Here is an 18,511-nt window from a genome sequence, read left to right on the forward strand (position 1 = left end):
CTAAAGACAGTGTTGAGTCCCAGAGTTTCACTTCCTTAGGTGGGTGGGTTTAAAAGCTGAAAACTTTAAATTCATTCGTCTGGTTTCAGTACAGAGTTTTAGTCTTTAGTCTCTGTTTCTCTGCTTTTTGTGAAGCTAAAAGTGGAAAATCAAAAGAAAATACCTCATGATGAAAATACTCAAACATGGTAAATATCAAAGATATAAGAAATCTGCACAAATATAAACATTTAGCAACTTTGGTTGAATAACATTTATATCCTTTGACCCCAAATGACCCTGAGCGGTAAAGCAGTAGAGATGCGTGCTTGGAATTGTATACTCTCATTTCATGTTTCTGGGTCTGCTGTCAAGGTTTGCTCCATGAGAGCAAGAGCGAACCCATCCTGGCTGAGAGGGCTTTTCTGAGGGCAAAAGAAGCAAAGAAGCCAACCCAGAGAGAGGAGGAGAAAACAGACAGGGAGGAGGAAAATGAGAAGGAGGAAGAGCATCTAGAGGAAGAGGAGATGGCCACGCCTGCAGGTCAATCCCCCACTGCTAAGAGAGGTGAGATGCAGCGAGATCAAAAGGGTGTAACGTCTCTTCATCTGAATGTAGTCATGTGTTTTCTCTCGTCTCATGGAGGGAAACCAGGCAGCAGGCATGAATGCCAGTCTTGGAGAGAAAAGCAAAAATGCTAGAGGCGACTCTGGTCTCATATCCGTGCCAGTGGTTTAGTTTGTACCTGAAGTGTTTCTGATTCCAGTTCTCCTTTGTTCTACTGGATCTGCAGTGTTGAAACATCTCACATTTTCCACACAGGACTGGTTTTCCCACCAAAATTAGTGTGTATATGCAGGGTTTTTTAAAACCATTGCACTAGCCTTTCTGTTGTGGTTTTTTCCTGGTGTGTATCGGTCGGCACCAGAAGCAGGGTTAGTAAACAATGAAATGTTACGGTGGTTACTTCTTTTTTTATATCTATTACTTATTCAGTCTCTCTTTCAAACTCTCAAACCAGAGTTGGTGATTGTTGGAACAGTGGAAAGACTAAAAAAGACGGTTTTGATGCGTGTTATTTGGTTTCTGTCGAGTTTGAATGAAGTGTGTTTTGCGACAATCAGCGAGGTAAAATCACTGTTGTATCAGACAGGAGTCTGGTGGCTTTGAGGAGAGCATATTAATTGTATGTTAATAAATTAACACATAGCATCGCACCGGAAAAGGGGATATAAAATCTCAAATAACAGGAAACGGACAAAGGACAACTTCTCAAATAGTAATGGATTGTAGCTTTTGTTTCATTTCTATTCTTGTGCACTTAATGTTATCTATCAGGATAGAAAACAGAAAATGTTAACATGTTAAGATAAAGAATGTTGATATACATCATAATCTATAAGCGGTTTAGATGCACTCTGTCACCTATAAGACTCGTCTCATCTCTTCTGTCTGTGATACGTCATTTTCTCCTAGACCCAGACTGTGGAGACCAGGACTCAGAGGTGCAAGGAGAGCCTCCAGTACAGACTGCCAGCCCCAGATCAGCTCCAGCTAAACTCTCCTCCACCATTTACACAGAGACGGTTCACTTCCTGCTGCACAACTTTGCCCTGCAGGTAAAAGCTATCGACAGTACTGCTGTGTCATTCTGTGACACTAAGTTTAGTTTAGTTTAGTTTAGTTTAGTTGAGTGTAGTTTAGTTTAGTTTAATTTAGTTTAGTAACATCTGGAAAAAGACAGTTGGTTGTGGAAAAGAAGACATATTGTTGAAATCTTTTTTTGGAAAGTCAAAACACATTGTGAAAAAAGGACAATATCACAGGGAGAAGCTGCAAGTTTTTTATATTATACATTTCTGTTTTATTTATATTGTCTTGCTAAAATGAACAGTGGCTACAATTGGTCAGCAGTAAAGTTTCAACAAAAATTAAACAACAAAATGCCCATGTTGTAGTTGCTAGCAGTTGTCAGCAGCCACTGTTTTGTCCTCCTGTTGTCAGATGGCGGAGCGTACTCTGTCCCTGGAGCTGCTGTTGTCAGATGGTGGTCCCAGTGTCCCCTATCTTCGTCATCTGGCCCAGTTGCAGATGCTCAGAGCTGACTACTGCAGTGCTGACGCCAGCCTCAAAGAGGCGCTGTCTCTCAGAGACCAGGTACTCACACTCTGACTACTGGCTGCAACATTACTGAGTAAGGACTGGGTGGAAAATGTGACATGTCCAGTATGATTCACTGCTTCTGTACTGCTCCATTAGCAGCAAAGACTCACATTTAGTTTGGGATTTATGAACTTCTCTCATCTCAATTTTGTTTGTATGCAGCAGAAATTTAATTGACTGACCTGATGACATGACTTTCGACATATTAAATATTTACTGTCCTTTTGAAAGGCCTATGGATGAAAGACTTTTTTTATTTTAATTTTAAGAAATTATATAGTTACAGAGCATAATACAAAATAGAATAAAATACAAATAAGATAAAAACAGATAGTGGATGAATTAATGTCAGAGGATACACTATACCAATAACAAATGAAACAACAACTGGGTGGCAGAGCTGCACACAAACCCCTTTTTTCCCATCTTTCTTCAAAGATATGATCTTGATTTCTGATTCTCGTGGTTATTTTTTCCATTCCATGTACTACAAGATCCTTCCATTTGGAGTTAATTTTAACCAATTCCTTGTAATTTGTTTAATTATCGCTACCCTTATTCCTTATTACTAGGAATACGTGCAAATGTTTCTTCTTGATCTCTTCTGGTATTTTCCCAAGCAGTAAGATTAGTGGGTTTTTATTTAGAGAAATACCAAAAAAATGTGATAGTTATCTAATGGAATTTCCCCAGAAGCCACTTTAAGGCTTTACATGACCAAAATATATCACTGTGCCATCTGCTCACATTATTCCAGCATCTTGAAGATAAATTTTCTTTGTACTTACTTTGAATTTGGGGTGTCTTAAAGCAACAAATTATAATCTTCCATGTATATTATTTTCAATAGTTAGAGTTAGTTGTTTCATGTGTGTTTTTGCACATTTGTTCGCTATCAGCTGGGGATATAATGCATGGAAATTCATTTTCCCATTATTTTTTTACATTGACATTAATTTGTTTATCTCGATAGTTAGCTTGTATTATTTTAACCATCTTAGTTAAGAATTTTTTTTCGACCCTACAGTCATACATCTGAAGCCCACATTTTATCAGTGGATTTGTATCTTGAATAGATCTCTTTTTGAAAACATGAAAAGGGTAACTTCTTACTTGGAAGAATCTAAATAGATGATAGATGATTGCTGTTCGAAAGATTTCATTTCTTTATCCCCAAACATTTGTCCAAATTTACATAAACTTTGAACAACCTTTTTAGTTTGGTTTAGTGTGTTAATATTAATGTGATGTGACCACACACACAAAGTTAGCACCAATAATTAAACTAGCATCTCTTCTGAGCCCTGACCTGAGGAGTGTTGTCCCCCCTGTGAGCAGGATGTGGATGCGTGGGCGCTGAATGGTCACTGTCACTACCTGCAGGGGATGTTCAGTGATGCCCAGGAGAGCTATGAGCTGAGCCTGCGCTTCCAGCAGCAGCCATCAGACTCTCACCTTGTCCTCCTCCGCCTGGGATCCATCTACCTCCAGCAGGGGAAGGTCAGATATTGAGACAAGCTTCACTACTCTCTGATCAGTCAAACAGTTTACTCATGAATCAGCCTGGTGCATTTCCAGGAAAGACCACAAATGGGTTTTATTGGACAAGTTTGAACACAATTAGGATAAAGTTCCTCTTGTATTGCTATACATGAATGTGTATAACCATGTGAGTGTGTCATAAAAAGAGCATAGTGCTGCAGAAACCAGGCAGAAATCACAATTATTCATATTGAATTTAAGTTAAAGCACATCATTGTAAAACATCTTGTGTGAAGCAACTAACTACAGTGTAATTAAATCTCTTATTTTTGTGTTTTTAACTTTCAGTTTGAGGAAGCCAAAGTTGTCTACCTGCAGGCTTGTGAGCAATCTCCGTCCTGCCTTACCTGGCTAGGCCTGGGCACCGCCTGTTATCAGGTAAAACTCCATCTCAGCAATTTAATTCTGGTTTTGAAAGCCTCCAAAGCGGTCTTATTTACAAGTCGTATCTTCTGACCATACGGTGTTCAACGTATTTTCATACAACGGTTCGTATGATATCTTACGAAAAAGTTATTCCTCCTATTTCGTTCGTTTTCCTACAAATGTCCAGCAACAGGTGTCAATTTTCCGCTTGTTACATGCAAACATATAACAAGCATGCATGCATATTCAAAATAAACTTCCATCTTCACAGGAAACAACTTCGTTAGGTTTAGGCAACAAAACTACTAAGTTAGGTTTAGGACAAGATTGTGGTTTAGTTTAAAAAAACTCTAGAAGTGGCGTTACTTAAGTACGTAAGTTGCATGATAAATGAATTAATGTTAACTTCCGGTTTCACACGGGACACAAACGCCGGCCTCCTGGGTGAAAGTCTGGTATTCTTCGGCCCACCCATCCCGCCCTACGCCTCCCTACCGCCTCCCTACACGGCGTTCGCTGCTCTTTATATTTCCTGCTTCACAATTACGTTAATTACAGACGAATTGATTTCGTGGGATATACACAAATTACAGTGCATTACTTTTCTTAGGTATAGCTACGAACGAGGTTTGAGAACAGCCTGCGGTGTTAAAGGAAGTTAACGTTGGGGTTATATCTTCACCAAAACTGCTGTGCTCAGTGATTTCACTCAGCATCTGAAAAGTCCTGTCCTCACAGTGGGGTTGTAAAGTTTAAGTACTGTCCTGATTCTACTGTGAACAAACCCCTAAGGTTACTCTTGGATGTACTGTGTAGTTCACCAACAAGACAGCTGTGGAGTTGTTTCATTAACTTTGTAAAGGAAGTGAGCCTTGGTTGTGTTTGTGTGTGTATGTCTGTGTAGCTGGAGGAGCTGTGGGAGGCTGAGGAAGCTCTGACTGAGGCCAATCATTTGAACAACCAGAACGCAGAGGTGTGGGCTTACCTGTCTCTGATCTGCCTCAGGGTGAGTGATGACGACGCCCTGAAAACACACACTCGCTGTTTCCCAGATTAGTCTATATTTCCAGACAGGATATGACACAATGGGTTGACACTTATAAAGAATCTCCAAAAATTGCCTCAAAGAAACGTAGCCTTTCTTTACCCAAATACAGCTGGTGAATCCTTTGGTCCTTAGTATCCCACGATCACCAATCATATGACGTAGTTATATAGCCTAGTTATGTTTAACCCCCAGGTCCAGTGAAGGACACACCTGTATGACCTTTGTCCCTTCAGGAATGCAGCCTCTGAACGGGGGCGTAGTTCAACACAGATACACTTTTTCAGCATCTGCAACTGGATTTTTCGAGGCGGGACGCAGGGACCTGAACTAACCATGTAATGAACCTTTTGTTTTCAGTCTGGCAGACAAGAGGAAGCAGAGCAGTTTTATAAATATGCAACAAGGGTGAGTTAGTCCGTTGTTTTTATCATTCATTCATTCATTTAAAGTCTAAATAAATCTATATAAAAAAACAACAAATAAACCTACAGCAATTTCAGTTGTTTCAGTATTAAACATAAAACACAGCAAAAACAAAGCTTGATTTCTCCTTGAGTCACTAAAATATATGAATTTTTCCTGCAGCATTTGATATTTTTCTTAACTGAAGAGAAAATACTTTCATATGGATTTCCTAGTTTCTTTTGTTTTGTTGTTACACAAACAAATCTAAGCCTGTGTCACCATGTTTTCGTTTGACTATATACGTATATACTGTATGTCCCTGTCGTCTTTGAAAATCATAGGTCTGTTTACATTTCACATAAAGAAACTCCCATCTAACGAAAACCTTTTCTCTTTTCTTGGTATGCAGTTCGACCTGCAGAAGGAGTCGCTCCTCAAAGAGTTCTGTGAGCTGAAGGATCAGCTGCGCTTCACTCATCTGGTGTCATGCTTTGAAACAAGCTCATAAATCTGAATATGACAGAGAGGTATATTTCATACAAACACACAGATTTTAAAAGACATTTTTTATTGTATTTTAAGCATTTGTGAAAATGAAACCAGGCCAGCTCAGATGCACACGATGGGTCAGATTTTACAGACAGTGGAGATCAGTAACTGTCAGAGCCATAATAACATTAAACCCTGTTCAAAATCGACATAAACAAAGTCAAAGCAACACAAATCTCAAATGTATATAAAACAACTGCAATATAGTCTTTTAAAAAATAAAGAAAAGAAAAAGGGCATGTGGTGACTGGTATCAACAGAATATTTTAAATCATTATCTCTCTTTTCATGTCATTTTTACCTGATGAGACGTTGTTTTAAAACATCTACCAGATTTTGGCACAATCCTTCCTGCATTGGAAAGAAATGTTAAGTGAAATACATATTTTGCATGTATTGCAAGAAATGCATTTTAGGCCTAAATGTTTTTCTTTCTTTTCTTTTGAATTTGGAAATTAGTGTTCCCAAAATGTAACTGATTTAATTATTATTAAAAAATACTGTATTGAAGTGGTCAATTTATTTCCCATTGTATGGATTTTCAAATGCACATTTTATTGTGAAATCTTTGCTGTCCATATAGGACATTTTTTTATTGTGCCCTTTTTGACAGTAGTCCTGGCCTCTGTGGCATCGTGTGCTGTTTTTTGCCGTGAGATCACTGTCTGGCCCGAGCGAACAGTTCTCGCAGCCACGGTGAATCCTCGTAGAGACGAGGGTCGCCCAGATACTCTGAGGTCCTCTTGTACAAGTAGTAGTACAACACAGAGGCTGTGAACAGAAAAATAAATATGTGGAGGAGGTTTTATCATACAAAAACACAGAAACATACAGAAATTACACCTTTTCAATCACTTTCAAGGTGCTCTGAGTGATTGTCAAAGTCCTGTAAATGACTGATACTGATGACTCAGCGGTTATAGGTGCTGACACATCTGCCTTCAGAAATATTTCCTGTCCTGGGGCCGTATTACAGAAACTTCTTAACTGGCAGATCCTATCTTAACTGTTTGGTAACCATGGTAACAATGGTTAGGATCTGATTTACAGTGGATACAGATTACAGATGAACAGTTGCTAAGTCATTGTTCCTATCCTAACTTAAGATAGAAAAAGTGTATTACACAAGCATCCTAAGTTCCCAAAATCTTAAATAATCTCTCCTAACTTTAGGATAAACACCACTTTTCTTCTGCTCTTTAGACAATAAGAGCTGTCTTTTTTTTCTATCACTTGTCAGTGTATTTATTTTCTTTTTGATAGCATCAAAGTTGGATGCCAGACACAGCGGAGACTGTGACTGCTATTTTAGCCCACTCTCTTTCTGTTATCTCCCGAGTTAGCGTTCATCTGTCTTGAAGTTACAGTAAGTGCCCGCCGTTATTTTTACTCCATTTTTTTGTGCCTTACAATGTATGTTTCAGTATGTTTCAATGAGAAAAACAACGGTTACAAAGTTGTTTAGCTTGGCGAGATGAGAAAAGTAGTGTCGGTTGCTAGGTAACAGACATAAAAGTTGATAAGCGATGTTGGATTGAGTATTTAGGATATCCTAACCTGAGATAAGACAGGATTCCTAAAGTTAGTTAGGATTTGCTTCTGTAATACCAAATTGGGAAAAATCCTATCTTGCACTCTTTCTATCTTAACTTAAGACTAATAATAAAATGTTTCTGTAATACAGACCCTGGACCCCACATATTCCATAACTACTCCAGTTCTCGACTAACAGAGGAAAGCGCTTTAAATAAGCAGTCAGCAACACAACACGTCCAAAACAGCCAATGAAAAAACAAATAACATGTAATAATATATAATTTCTGTTGGATCTCTAATAAGACAGTTTAGTTGCTCTGTTGGGAAAACAATCATATTAATGTTTTGTCTGTTTAACCCAAATTATTACCACAAATAACACATTATATACATTACTGCAAACTCTTGACTCTATTGATTTAAACCAATCTCCATTACCAGAAAAGTGATAACTTAACATTTAAAATTTAAAATATAACTTTATAAGAGACAAATGTAACAAATATACAAAAATGTATCAATGGGCCTTTTTAGTTTGCATATTTCATCAGCCATTCCCAAGTGGGTGGTGGTTGTGTTATGACTTTGAACAGTGATTAAGGTTACTTGAGAGATAATATATGACAGAGACAGAAAGATGGGAAGTCCCCGCCAGCATTTATGACTGGGACTCAGCCCAGCAGAGTTTACAGTGTCTTCGGGAAGGTTCATAATGAGAGAGAGAGATTTAGTAAACCGTTGATGCAACACTGAATCACACAGTGAGTAACCGTCTGGTTGGGTCTTAGGTAGCAGACAAAACAGAGACACAAATATAACATGGCTACAGTTCGTTCTCATACTTAATAAGGGATCACCTGCAGAGAAGAACGGCAACTAGACAATAAATCTGTTTATCCACTTATGAGCTTATACGCGTATGAAAATCACACCCACATGGCGATGTGAGATCACTGCCTGGAGCCTGTTGGTAGAGAGGAGGGGCGAACACTCTCTGGGAAAAACTATAAGCTTTCTGTCAGTGACCTTCTTCCGCATAAAAAGTAGAGTGAAACCAGGTTACATAAAAACAGCTGAGTGCTCCAGGGCTCACGCATTTTTGTAGGCCAACCAGAAAGTTAGAATCACACGGGTTCCCTCGACAAAAGGCCAATGGGAACAAAATGTTAAAATCTCTTCAGCTTGTTTTAACCTCAGACCTTATTTCAGGCATCTAACTAAAAACCAATTCAAAAAACCCATTGACTTCCAGACGAAGGAACTGGAAGTGCTAAAATGCTAACTCATTTCCGGATTTTAGGACTCATTCCTGCACCTCTCTATTAAGGTGACATAGTGACACCTACGGGTAAGAGGTAAAGGGGAAACTAAAAAGATGGGGGGAATGATGGTACAGTTTACTTAGTCCTTCAAATAAAAAGTATGTTTAATCTTTGTATTGAAAAGTAGCATTCACTCTCTTGTAAATATTTCTGCTCTGGGGGAAAAATGCTCCATGTATTGCCTCCTACTTCTTATATTCAGCTGAGAGAAAACACAAACGCTCTGCTGTATTCTGATAAGTAATTTCTCACTCATCATTCTCTTGTAACTCCTGTAAACGGAGCATGTATCAAATATAAAATATAATTTATATCAATAGTACATTGTAGGTCTTTTTTTTCTGAAAGAAGACAGATATTGACATCCTTAACAAAGCTCCTAGAAACAGGAGTAAACATTCAAAATAAATGCATTTGGTTGGCATTAAAAAGAACATATTAACAGGTTATCTTACCAACTCTCTGGAACACAAACAGCACCTGAAGGCCGTCTGTCCAAATAAATCTGTTGGTATTCAGCCAACGTAGATTCTGGAAAAAATATACAGAAAACATTTATGGTCATTTTTGATGTCACAGCAAAAGAGTCCATTGTCCATGCAAAATGTATGTTTCTAACGATTTATATATCCAAAAAGCAAGCAAACGAGGCACAAAGAAAACATGATGGTCACTGCCTCTCTTGTTCTGGTAAAAAGGTCACCCAGGTGCATGCTGGTCCTACCTGCATACCTACCTATACAACTGTGGGTACTCACAGTTTCACTTAATTCATAAAAGAAAAAATATACAAATACGATTTTGCCCCCTCATGACATCTATCTTTCAACAATAGAATTCCAGCATTTTTATAAATGTTGCATAAATACATTAAATCAAAAAAAATCTGCAGTCTATTTGGTTCATATAGTAATAAAACATGCAACATTCATAAGGGACTTTTATTCTAATATATCTCTGCCCATTTGTACACATCCAGCACGTACCATAAGCCAGGAGTGGAGTATGATACTGAAGGTCAGATAGAGAGCAGAGAGCATTAGCAGAGCTCTAAATCGCTCCAGCAATATGGCGACCAGGCCGATCTGGAACACGTAGGTGTTAAACAGCATCAACAGAATGATGATCAGGTTGAACAGGATGGCAATGTCCTGGATTCTGTAAAGAAAACACAAGAGAGAGGGAAATGTGTGAACAGAAAGATTACTGTCTTTGTACAGTGCTGTTTCAAATCATTCCAGCATCCCCGATGACTCAGTATAGACAACTAAAGCGTACTATTTTTAGCTTTTCCCCCGGAGCCAGAGATAATGTTTGGCTGCTGAAACAGCGAGGAAACTCTTACATGAAAAGTACCAGCTGGACAGCCGGTTCAGCCCTCAGCAGCTCGCTGAAGGAGTTGACAAACAGGTCGAAGGAGAGCAGGCTGAGCTGAATCAGTAACACCAGAGAGTAGTTGCTGGTCTGGAGCGTCTCCGGCCCGAAGGCTGGGCGCCCCGGCGGACCGTGGTGGTTCCACGATGGATCCAACGCTGCACTGCACTCGCACACACACTACATAGAAACATCAATCCTATCACAGTCCTGACTGTTTGGGGGTCTCAGCAAGGCATTCAAATGGCTCCACTCTGAAGTGTGAATGATACAACATTAGGGCTCCATTTGCAAATTCAAATTCAGTCCTGTTTACTTGGGAAACACTGAAGTCCTTTCGAAGTGGGAGTCAGGTTTTGAAATGAGCTGCATGGAAATCACAGGCATCAACATGTCAGAAGTGTTGATTTGTACTGTTCCGGCATGAACAGATGTGGTAGCACAGTTCAGGCTATGGTGGTAAAAACCTCCAAGGTTTCTTGAACTTTCATATCAAAACCTGATGAAACATCAGCTCCCAAGTAAACCCAGCAGAGACTCTGTGCAAAGAGAGAGGAGAGACACATTAGTATTCTGCTGAAAAACAGTGCAGCTCTCACTCAGATGCAGATTTATGTGCACTTCAAGCAGAGACTTGAAAAATACAGATATTGTTATTTTCCTACCAAACGTAACCAGAGACAATATACAAATTGTTGGGCTTTGAAGCTTCAACCGTTGCCATGGTTATCAACCTCCAAATCAGTATTGGAATGCTTCGTTTTTTGTTTTATTTGTATGTAATAATAATGTATAAATCCCAAAACAGCCCATGAAATAAGGAATAATCACACAACATTATTCACATTCAACATTAATTATTATTAGTTATTGTCAGACGGATATCGCTGTTTATTATGTGAAGAGGTGTATATGTGTGTACAGTAGTGCGGCAGCAGCACTGTCCCGAAGCTTTGAATACCTTTGAATATCTCTCACCGAAGCTTCAAAGCCCAAAAAATCTTATTTGGGACAGCCCTAACAAACTGTAAAATGAATTAGGTATGATTATTTTCATTGTCGATTAATCTGTTGATTATTTTCTTGATTGATCTATTCGTTGTTTGGTCTATAAAATGTAAGAAAATTATGAAAAATGTCAATCAAGACGACGTCCTCAAATGTCTTGTTTTGTCCACAACTCAAAGATATTCAGTTTACTGTCATAGAGGAGTAAAGAACCCAGAAAATATTCACATTTAAGAAGCTGGAATCAGAGAATCTTGACTTTTTTTTCTTAACAAATGACTTAAATTGATTAATCGATTATCAAAATAATTGGTAATTAATTTAATAGTCGGCAACCAATCAATTACTCGTTGCAGCTCTAAAATGAATCCATTAAACCACCTAATGTTGACACGTCTCTGAGAGGGTTTGTTCTAATATACTGTCAGTAAACCTTTTTAACCTTATTAACACACAGCAGCACCTTTTGGAAAAACTGCTGAAAAGTTTAAAATATTTGGTCACCTGCAGAAGGATCAAGAGGAACTGGATGACCAAACAAACCTTGTGAATCACACTTTTGAATCTTTGAAACAGAGGGACTTCTCGTGCTTCTTGTCTGAGTAACCTGGGCTACTCTCAGGCATGAGCTGGCATGTTGATGACTGAATGCATTTTACACAGTGTCAATACAAGTAGGGCTGCAACTAAGAATTTATTTTCATTGTCGTTTAATCTATTGATTATTTTCTGTATTAATTGATTAGTTGTTTGGTCTATAAAATGTCAGAAAATGGTGAAAACTGTTGATCAGTGTTTCTCAAAGCCCAAGATGTTTGTCCACAACTCAAAGATATTCAGTTTACTGTCATAGAGGAGTAAAGATACCAGAAAATATTCACATTTAAGAAGCTTGATTAGAAGCTGGATTTACAGTAGATATATCTTATCACCTCTAGTGGTTTCTATCCATGCAGATAGTTTAGGTTTTATCTGAAACTTCAGCCTCTCCCTTGCCGTCATTAGTTTTTTGTTGGAACTACTTTCTACTAAAAGAAATAGTTCCTCTAAAAACAGTGTTTTCTGTGTGTAAGAGACCGGGACACTGACTGTGGAAAGAGAGGTCATGTTGAATATTTATAAATGTTATTTTTTCAACTCCATTCACCTCATTGTATTAGCATGGACCTGAACCTCTCAGATATCTCAAAACCTGGACACATAAAACCAACTATCTGCACGGCTATAGATGCCAATAGATGCAAGTCAGAGTTTTTTCAAATATCCAGATATAACCAGTCACATTTCAAACCTAGGAGGACAAAATATTAGCATTTCACTTGTTTAATTGGCATTGTGAGCAACACTGGGATGTACACCCTATCACATTAAATTACAATTGTTTACCGTTAAGTAGAAAGGCAGCTTCTCTCTCTTTTTCTGATGATATCCCAGATCAGATTGTGAGGTATTCCTTCAGGTTACTTCTCATCCATTTCATTAAAACAGTTTCTTCACTCTAAATTAAGAAAACAGGTCGTCCTTTCACTACTGTTGTCGCTGTACTGGGAGTATTAGTTAAGCACGTACTGTAAACCTTTGCCTTGGCATCCTGTGAGCCAGGATCACTATCCAACATGGTGGATCTTCTTATGACCCCGTATTTATAGCTTGGCACGGCAGTGGCAGGTGTGAGGAAGATTAGGACTACTTCTAAACAGTGGCGCGTCGACCATACTTATTCTTGAAAGCTGTCCCACTGACATTGTGGGTTAGCAGAACTACTATAGCTCCTTGGCAAAGGAAAACTGGACAACCAGTGTATATAAACAAAGAGAAGATAATACTGCTGCTGTCTTACATAAGCTTTACATTTAAACACTTAAAGTGTTACATGAAACATCTTGTTGAAGGTTTTCCAGTGCTATGGATACACATCACAGACAAAGTCATCAGTTTCTGCTCTCTCTCTCTCTTTTTCTGTCAGATATTTAGTCAGTGGTATTTAGAGTAGTGGTTTAATTTAAAGCCTCGGTTGTTGTTCATGTGCTCCCATCTTGTGGTTCTTAGTACCATTTAATCTTCTTAGAAAACTCCCTAACAGCTTGTTGCTTTACACAGAAGTAATACGTCCTCCCTTTTACTATTTCAGAATATCAACTACTACCATCCAACTGCTGCTAAAACAACACAAGTGTTTATACCTGTTAGTGAAAGGTTGGTTTATTTAGAGGCTGGAGCGTCTGTCCAAATGATGCAGGTTGCCACAAACAAGTCAAGTGTGCAGCACAGATTGACAGCTTGTGTCTTTCCCAGTAACAGGGTTTATCCCCCCCACCCCCCATCTCTCTAATATACAGGCACAAGATTTTTGTCATGACATTATTATGTTTTGTTAAAGGATGGTGCCCTTCAACAATGGGATTCAGGGTGGAGTGCTAGACCCAAAATCCAATAAGCATAAACAAATGTGGAAATGCTAGTATTTTGTCCTCCTTGATTTTGAAACCTGAGATATGCTACCATATCACATTTTTTTATTGTGGTTAGATTGTTTACATGCACTTAACAACAGCATACCGTAGCTATTGACTACATTTAGTATTAAAAGATATTGTTGAAAGATTGGGTAGATACATTGGTAGAGATTACATCCTATGAGTCTACGCTCAATAGATTCCATGGGACCATATCTGGACCTAAATAGAGATCGATGGAGTGCCTGTTTTCTTTTAATTTTATCCATCCATCCATCCCTGAATATGTGCTACTTATTTTAATTTATTTAACTTATCTTTAATTTCCTACACCTAGTAATAATGTCTACTCCTGTTACCCTGATATGGTATGAAGTTTTCTTGCTTGAAAAAAAACTAAATAAACTTAAATGCCTCCAAAAAATAATGTTGTAAAATCCATTTTTGTTTTTTTTCCACTGTGGACTGACTGATTTATTACAAAGGACAACAGGTTAAGGTTGTATAGGTATTAGCAAATGATAAAGTGTTATAAATGGATGCATTCTGAGCTTTTTCAGTCACATTCCCATTCAAGATTACGGTAATGCTTCTGAAGGATATCTGGAGTAGAGCCAGAAAAAAACACTGCCATCTAGTGGTGAATGTGCATTACTACACACACACACACACACACGTACACAAAACAATGTTGAACCATCTACCTGTGCCATCTACCATCTTTACAGTGCATTTACTCTAATACTGACTTGTCAAATACTTAGGCCTACAAAGTTGTATTAACAACGTAGTTAAGTGGGCAACTGCTCTGCGACCACCGTCTTGACAAGTTAATTACATTTATATAGCCCAATATCACAAATCACAGATTTGTCTCAAGGGGCTTTTTCCATGGGCCAGCAGAGTCAGTAGTTTTTTTGTAATTAGATTAAATCTGATGTCGTTTGAGAATATGAAATGAAGGAGCCCCTCTCAATAGTTTATGGGTCTTACATGACAGTGAAAGACCCATAAGTGTTAGAGATGAGAGATGTTGCACATTATTCTCCACTGCACTTATTATTGTTAAAGTTTGAGTTAGCCGAAAGAAGGAGCCGACTAACCCGCAGTAACACAAATTAACCAACATCAAAACCTTAAAGCAGAGACCTTTTTTAAAACTTTTTACATCATAGAGAAACTTTCCCCTGAAATGTGTTTGATAATTAGACAGAATTAACACTTTTGTTTCATAGCATCAATTATTTAACTAACTAAATTTAACTATAATTTATTTAGTGATTATAAACATGTATTTAACTTCAACTCTTTGAACTGCTGAAAAAAAGAGATGAGGTTTGGAACCAGGAAGAATCTAACTTTTGAAACTTAGGTACATGTAATTTCTAATAAATTCATACTGAATTAATTTGGTGAATGGTACATATGTAGATTTTTTTAATGTAGGACCTTTTTACTAGAGTTTTAATCTGTTTTAAGATTTGAGTATACTACCATTCCCTCTTTATGATTGAACGTGCTGCAGCGTGGTGCTGCTGAGCCTGGTGGGATTAAATTAATTTAATTCCAATGAATACTGTCTTAACTGATTAATGAAGGCTCAAATGACAGTGTTTAATTATCCAGTACTGTAGGAGCTCTCTGCCTGGACAAATGTTAATTTCTTCCACTTTTTCTAGAGCACAACTTTACTTCAAATGCACAAATATTAATATTATAGTGAAGTTTATATATATCACTTTTCAAAACTAATGTTACATAGTGATTAACTGTTGCTATTTATTTAACATTGACATATAATGAATAAATAGTAACATTTGGGGGAGGGTAAGAATACTGTAAACTACAATAGTATATTGCTATAGAAAGTATCTAAGTACATTTACTCAATTACTGTACTTGAGAACAAGTTTGGGGTACTTGTAGGCCTACTTTACTTGAGTATCTCGAGTATATGTCTCCTACTTTATACATATACAGCACTAAAATTCAGAGGGAAGTATTGTACTTTTTACTCCACTGCATTTATTTGATAACTTTACTAGTTACTGCAGGTTCAGATTAATAATACAAAATATAAACAAATTAAATATGTATTAGAGGCTAAGATAAGATTTTAGGAGGGGGAATTCACAAGCTACCCAGCTTGGCTATATAAAGTCATTAAAATGAACTCCACCTTTGCCAGCTGCAACATTAAAGTGATGCACACATTACTGCATCACTAATCAGTGGTGGAAAAAGTATTCAGATCCTTTACTGCAGTAAAAACAGGCTACTAATACCACACTGAAAATATTACACTACAACTAAAAGTCCTGCATTCAAAACCTTACTTAAGTAAAAGTATGTAAGTATTTTCAGCTAAATGTAGTCAAAGTACTTAAAGTAAAAGTATTGATTGTGCAGTAAAATGGTCCCTGACAGTGTTTTACTATATCAGATGTTTCTGGATTAAAATTACTGCCGCATTAGTTACATTTTACTGATTTAACTCCTTTATATAGTGTTGGCTAGTTTGATATACAGCAATGCATCATATGCTATAAGATCATCATGTGTTTGTAGCGTCCTTGTCCTGTGAGAAACACGTATCTGTAAAAAGTCAACGTTTCGTGGTGTCAGAAAAACAGCTCTGTTTTCAGCTTTGTGACGATGCATTTTCCAGTTGATTAATTAAATAGTTTATTTAGCTTAAGAGGTAGGAGGATTTTCTCAACAAATAAAGAAACACTTCATCCTTCAGTTTATCATAAACTTTCAAAATCAGCACATCTGGAGATAAGTGGTTTTCACTGGACAGGAAGGGGGTCAAAACTGTAATCTGTAATCTGTAACTGAAGCTGTCAGACAAATGTAGTGGAGTAGAAAGTACAATATTTACCTCTGAGATGTAGTGGAGTAGAAGTGTAAAGTAGCAGAAAATGGAAATACTCAAGTAAAATGCAAAGTACCTCGAATGTGTACTTAAAGCTGCAGTAGGCAGTATATTTTTGGTATCATTGGGCAAAGATTCCATAATAATCTTTCAGCATATTGTAATTCAAGTGTTCTGATAGATAACTAGATTTCTGCACCTCCTCATGGCTCTGTTTTCAGGCTTTAAAAAAATCTAGTCCGTGACGGGAGACTTTGGCCAATCACAGGTCATTTCAGAGAGAGAGCGTTCCTATTGGTTGTGCTCCGGCTGGTGGGCGGTGCTTGGTATTTCCTCAGCAGATCTCAACATGGCTGCTGGGTCACAAACTTTCTCATCTTACAGCTAAACAGTACACTACAAGATGTTTCTGAAAACATTTAAGGCCAAAAAATAGGCATTACAGTAACAGAATATTGATTCATGTTTGATCAGCACTGCCTGGTTTGACCATCTAATCAAAGTTCAAGAGTGATTTACAGCTGCTCAGAGACGGCAGACTCCAGCTCGGCTCTGATTGGTTGTTTTCCTCCGGTCTGTGAAATCTTGATCTTCTTGAAGTCTCTTGAACACCGGAAGACACCGGAGGACACAGAGGCACATGAGTTTTTTTAAGATTACCTGTCTCATGCACTACTGTCAGGATATAGAGACAGTTTTATAAAAATAACTTTTTTAATCATATTTGCTACAATTCTACCCACTGCTGCTTTAAAGGTCCAATATAGTAAAAAGTAAGATTTTCACGTCTTTTATATTATAAAGCAAGTTTCAGTGCTGTATAAATACTGTACTGTAAAAGTATCGAAGCACTCAATATACAGAGAAATACACACAGCCCGTATTCAGAAATTGTGCGTTTGAAACAAGCCGTCAGGATTTCTGTCCATTTGTTTTGTCACAAATATACAATATTTAGACCATTACACGGTTTTAAATGTAAACATTCTAAATGTGTCCCAGTTTATTCCTGGTTGCAGTGTATGTGAATAACATCAGCTGACAGGAAGTAAACATGGACCCAAACTGTTGCCTAGCAACGCAATTCTGTTGCAATTCCTTTGAAATGCACTAAAACGGAGCGTTTCAGACAGAGGATAAATACAGGTATATTCAAGCAGACAGTATGAGGAAAATAAAGTTTTTTTTTAACATTACAGCATGTAAACAAGTTGTAGTAGAAACACAAAATACAAGTATGAACCTGAAAATGAGCATGATATGGGACCTTTAAATAAATTTCAATGCTAATACTTTTGTACTTTTACTGAAGTAGGCTACAATTTTGAATGCAGGAACTTTACTTAGTATTGAAATATGTAGCCTATACACTGATATAGGCTACACTCTGAGGACTTCTTCTACTACTGTCCATCAACCTTTTGATAATGTGCAAGTTAAAATTGAATAGAAATTTAGGGACTAAATAAAACATCTAATTGCTACTGTAATATGCTGATGGGTGGAATAAAATCAATACAGTACTTTTGTGATTTGAAGATTATCAAAATACACAAAAATCCCTGGTAATATGCTTACTTGTCTCTCTCTCTGTGTCTCTGTGTCTCTGCTAGCATCACAGAAGAAGCGTTGCCCCGGGACACGGAAAACACACCCTGCATCATGCAAGGTGTCCCGGGGTGGAGTCACAGCCGCTCCAGCCTCAGTCTGTCCGTCAGCTCAGCATTGTGATTCCTCTCTGGCCTCCACATTCACCCGGCTGTCGGTAGAGCACCTTTATCCGAGGACAGTGGACTGAGAACAGAGGACATTTAGGACTATATTCCAGCGCATTCCGTGTCTTTACATCGACAGAAGAAGCAGAGAGCCGTCAGGTGAGTGAAAG

General features: G+C 37.8%; 3 protein-coding genes across 8 annotated transcripts in view; 2 read left to right on the top strand and 1 right to left on the bottom strand.

Moving 5' to 3' along the window:
- cfap70 (cilia and flagella associated protein 70) overlaps window positions 1-6,207 on the top strand; it is a 20,358-nt gene extending 14,151 nt beyond the window's left edge. For 2 of the 3 annotated variants that reach the window (XM_037747156.1, XM_037747174.1), the window contains 8 exons: window positions 355-546; window positions 1,462-1,598; window positions 1,984-2,136; window positions 3,481-3,642; window positions 3,973-4,062; window positions 4,955-5,056; window positions 5,456-5,503; window positions 5,913-6,207. In XM_037747156.1, the coding sequence (XP_037603084.1) occupies window positions 355-546; window positions 1,462-1,598; window positions 1,984-2,136; window positions 3,481-3,642; window positions 3,973-4,062; window positions 4,955-5,056; window positions 5,456-5,503; window positions 5,913-6,011 (983 nt within the window). In that variant the 3' untranslated portion in view covers window positions 6,012-6,207. The remainder of the gene's footprint in view (window positions 1-354; window positions 547-1,461; window positions 1,599-1,983; window positions 2,137-3,480; window positions 3,643-3,972; window positions 4,063-4,954; window positions 5,057-5,455; window positions 5,504-5,912) is intronic. The other variant, XM_037747166.1, reaches the window with a different exon arrangement.
- LOC119474885 (transmembrane protein 138-like) lies at window positions 6,055-18,346 on the bottom strand. 3 transcript variants are annotated; one of them, XM_037747227.1, is made up of 5 exons: window positions 18,205-18,346; window positions 10,256-10,823; window positions 9,897-10,068; window positions 9,366-9,441; window positions 6,055-6,823 (listed from the first exon to the last, which is right to left on the bottom strand). In XM_037747227.1, exons 3-5 carry the CDS (start codon window positions 10,020-10,022, stop codon window positions 6,711-6,713), a joined length of 315 nt encoding a protein of 104 aa, XP_037603155.1. In that variant the 5' UTR covers window positions 10,023-10,068; window positions 10,256-10,823; window positions 18,205-18,346; the 3' UTR covers window positions 6,055-6,710. The 3 variants fall into 3 exon arrangements, with proteins under 3 accessions (XP_037603155.1, XP_037603144.1, XP_037603135.1); XM_037747216.1 differs by lacking the exon at window positions 18,205-18,346 and adding an exon at window positions 13,476-13,959; XM_037747207.1 differs by lacking the exon at window positions 18,205-18,346 and adding an exon at window positions 12,679-13,403.
- Window positions 18,289-18,511, top strand: part of LOC119474877 (CD151 antigen-like) — a 35,330-nt gene continuing 35,107 nt past the window's right edge. Inside the window, exon 1 of one of the 2 annotated variants that reach the window (XM_037747194.1) lies at window positions 18,289-18,500. The gene's annotated coding sequence lies outside the window, so the exon portion shown is untranslated. The remainder of the gene's footprint in view (window positions 18,501-18,511) is intronic. The other variant, XM_037747185.1, reaches the window with a different exon arrangement.

This window comes from Sebastes umbrosus, chromosome 2, assembly GCF_015220745.1.
Source record: "Sebastes umbrosus isolate fSebUmb1 chromosome 2, fSebUmb1.pri, whole genome shotgun sequence".
Lineage (NCBI taxonomy): Eukaryota > Metazoa > Chordata > Actinopteri > Perciformes > Sebastidae > Sebastes > Sebastes umbrosus.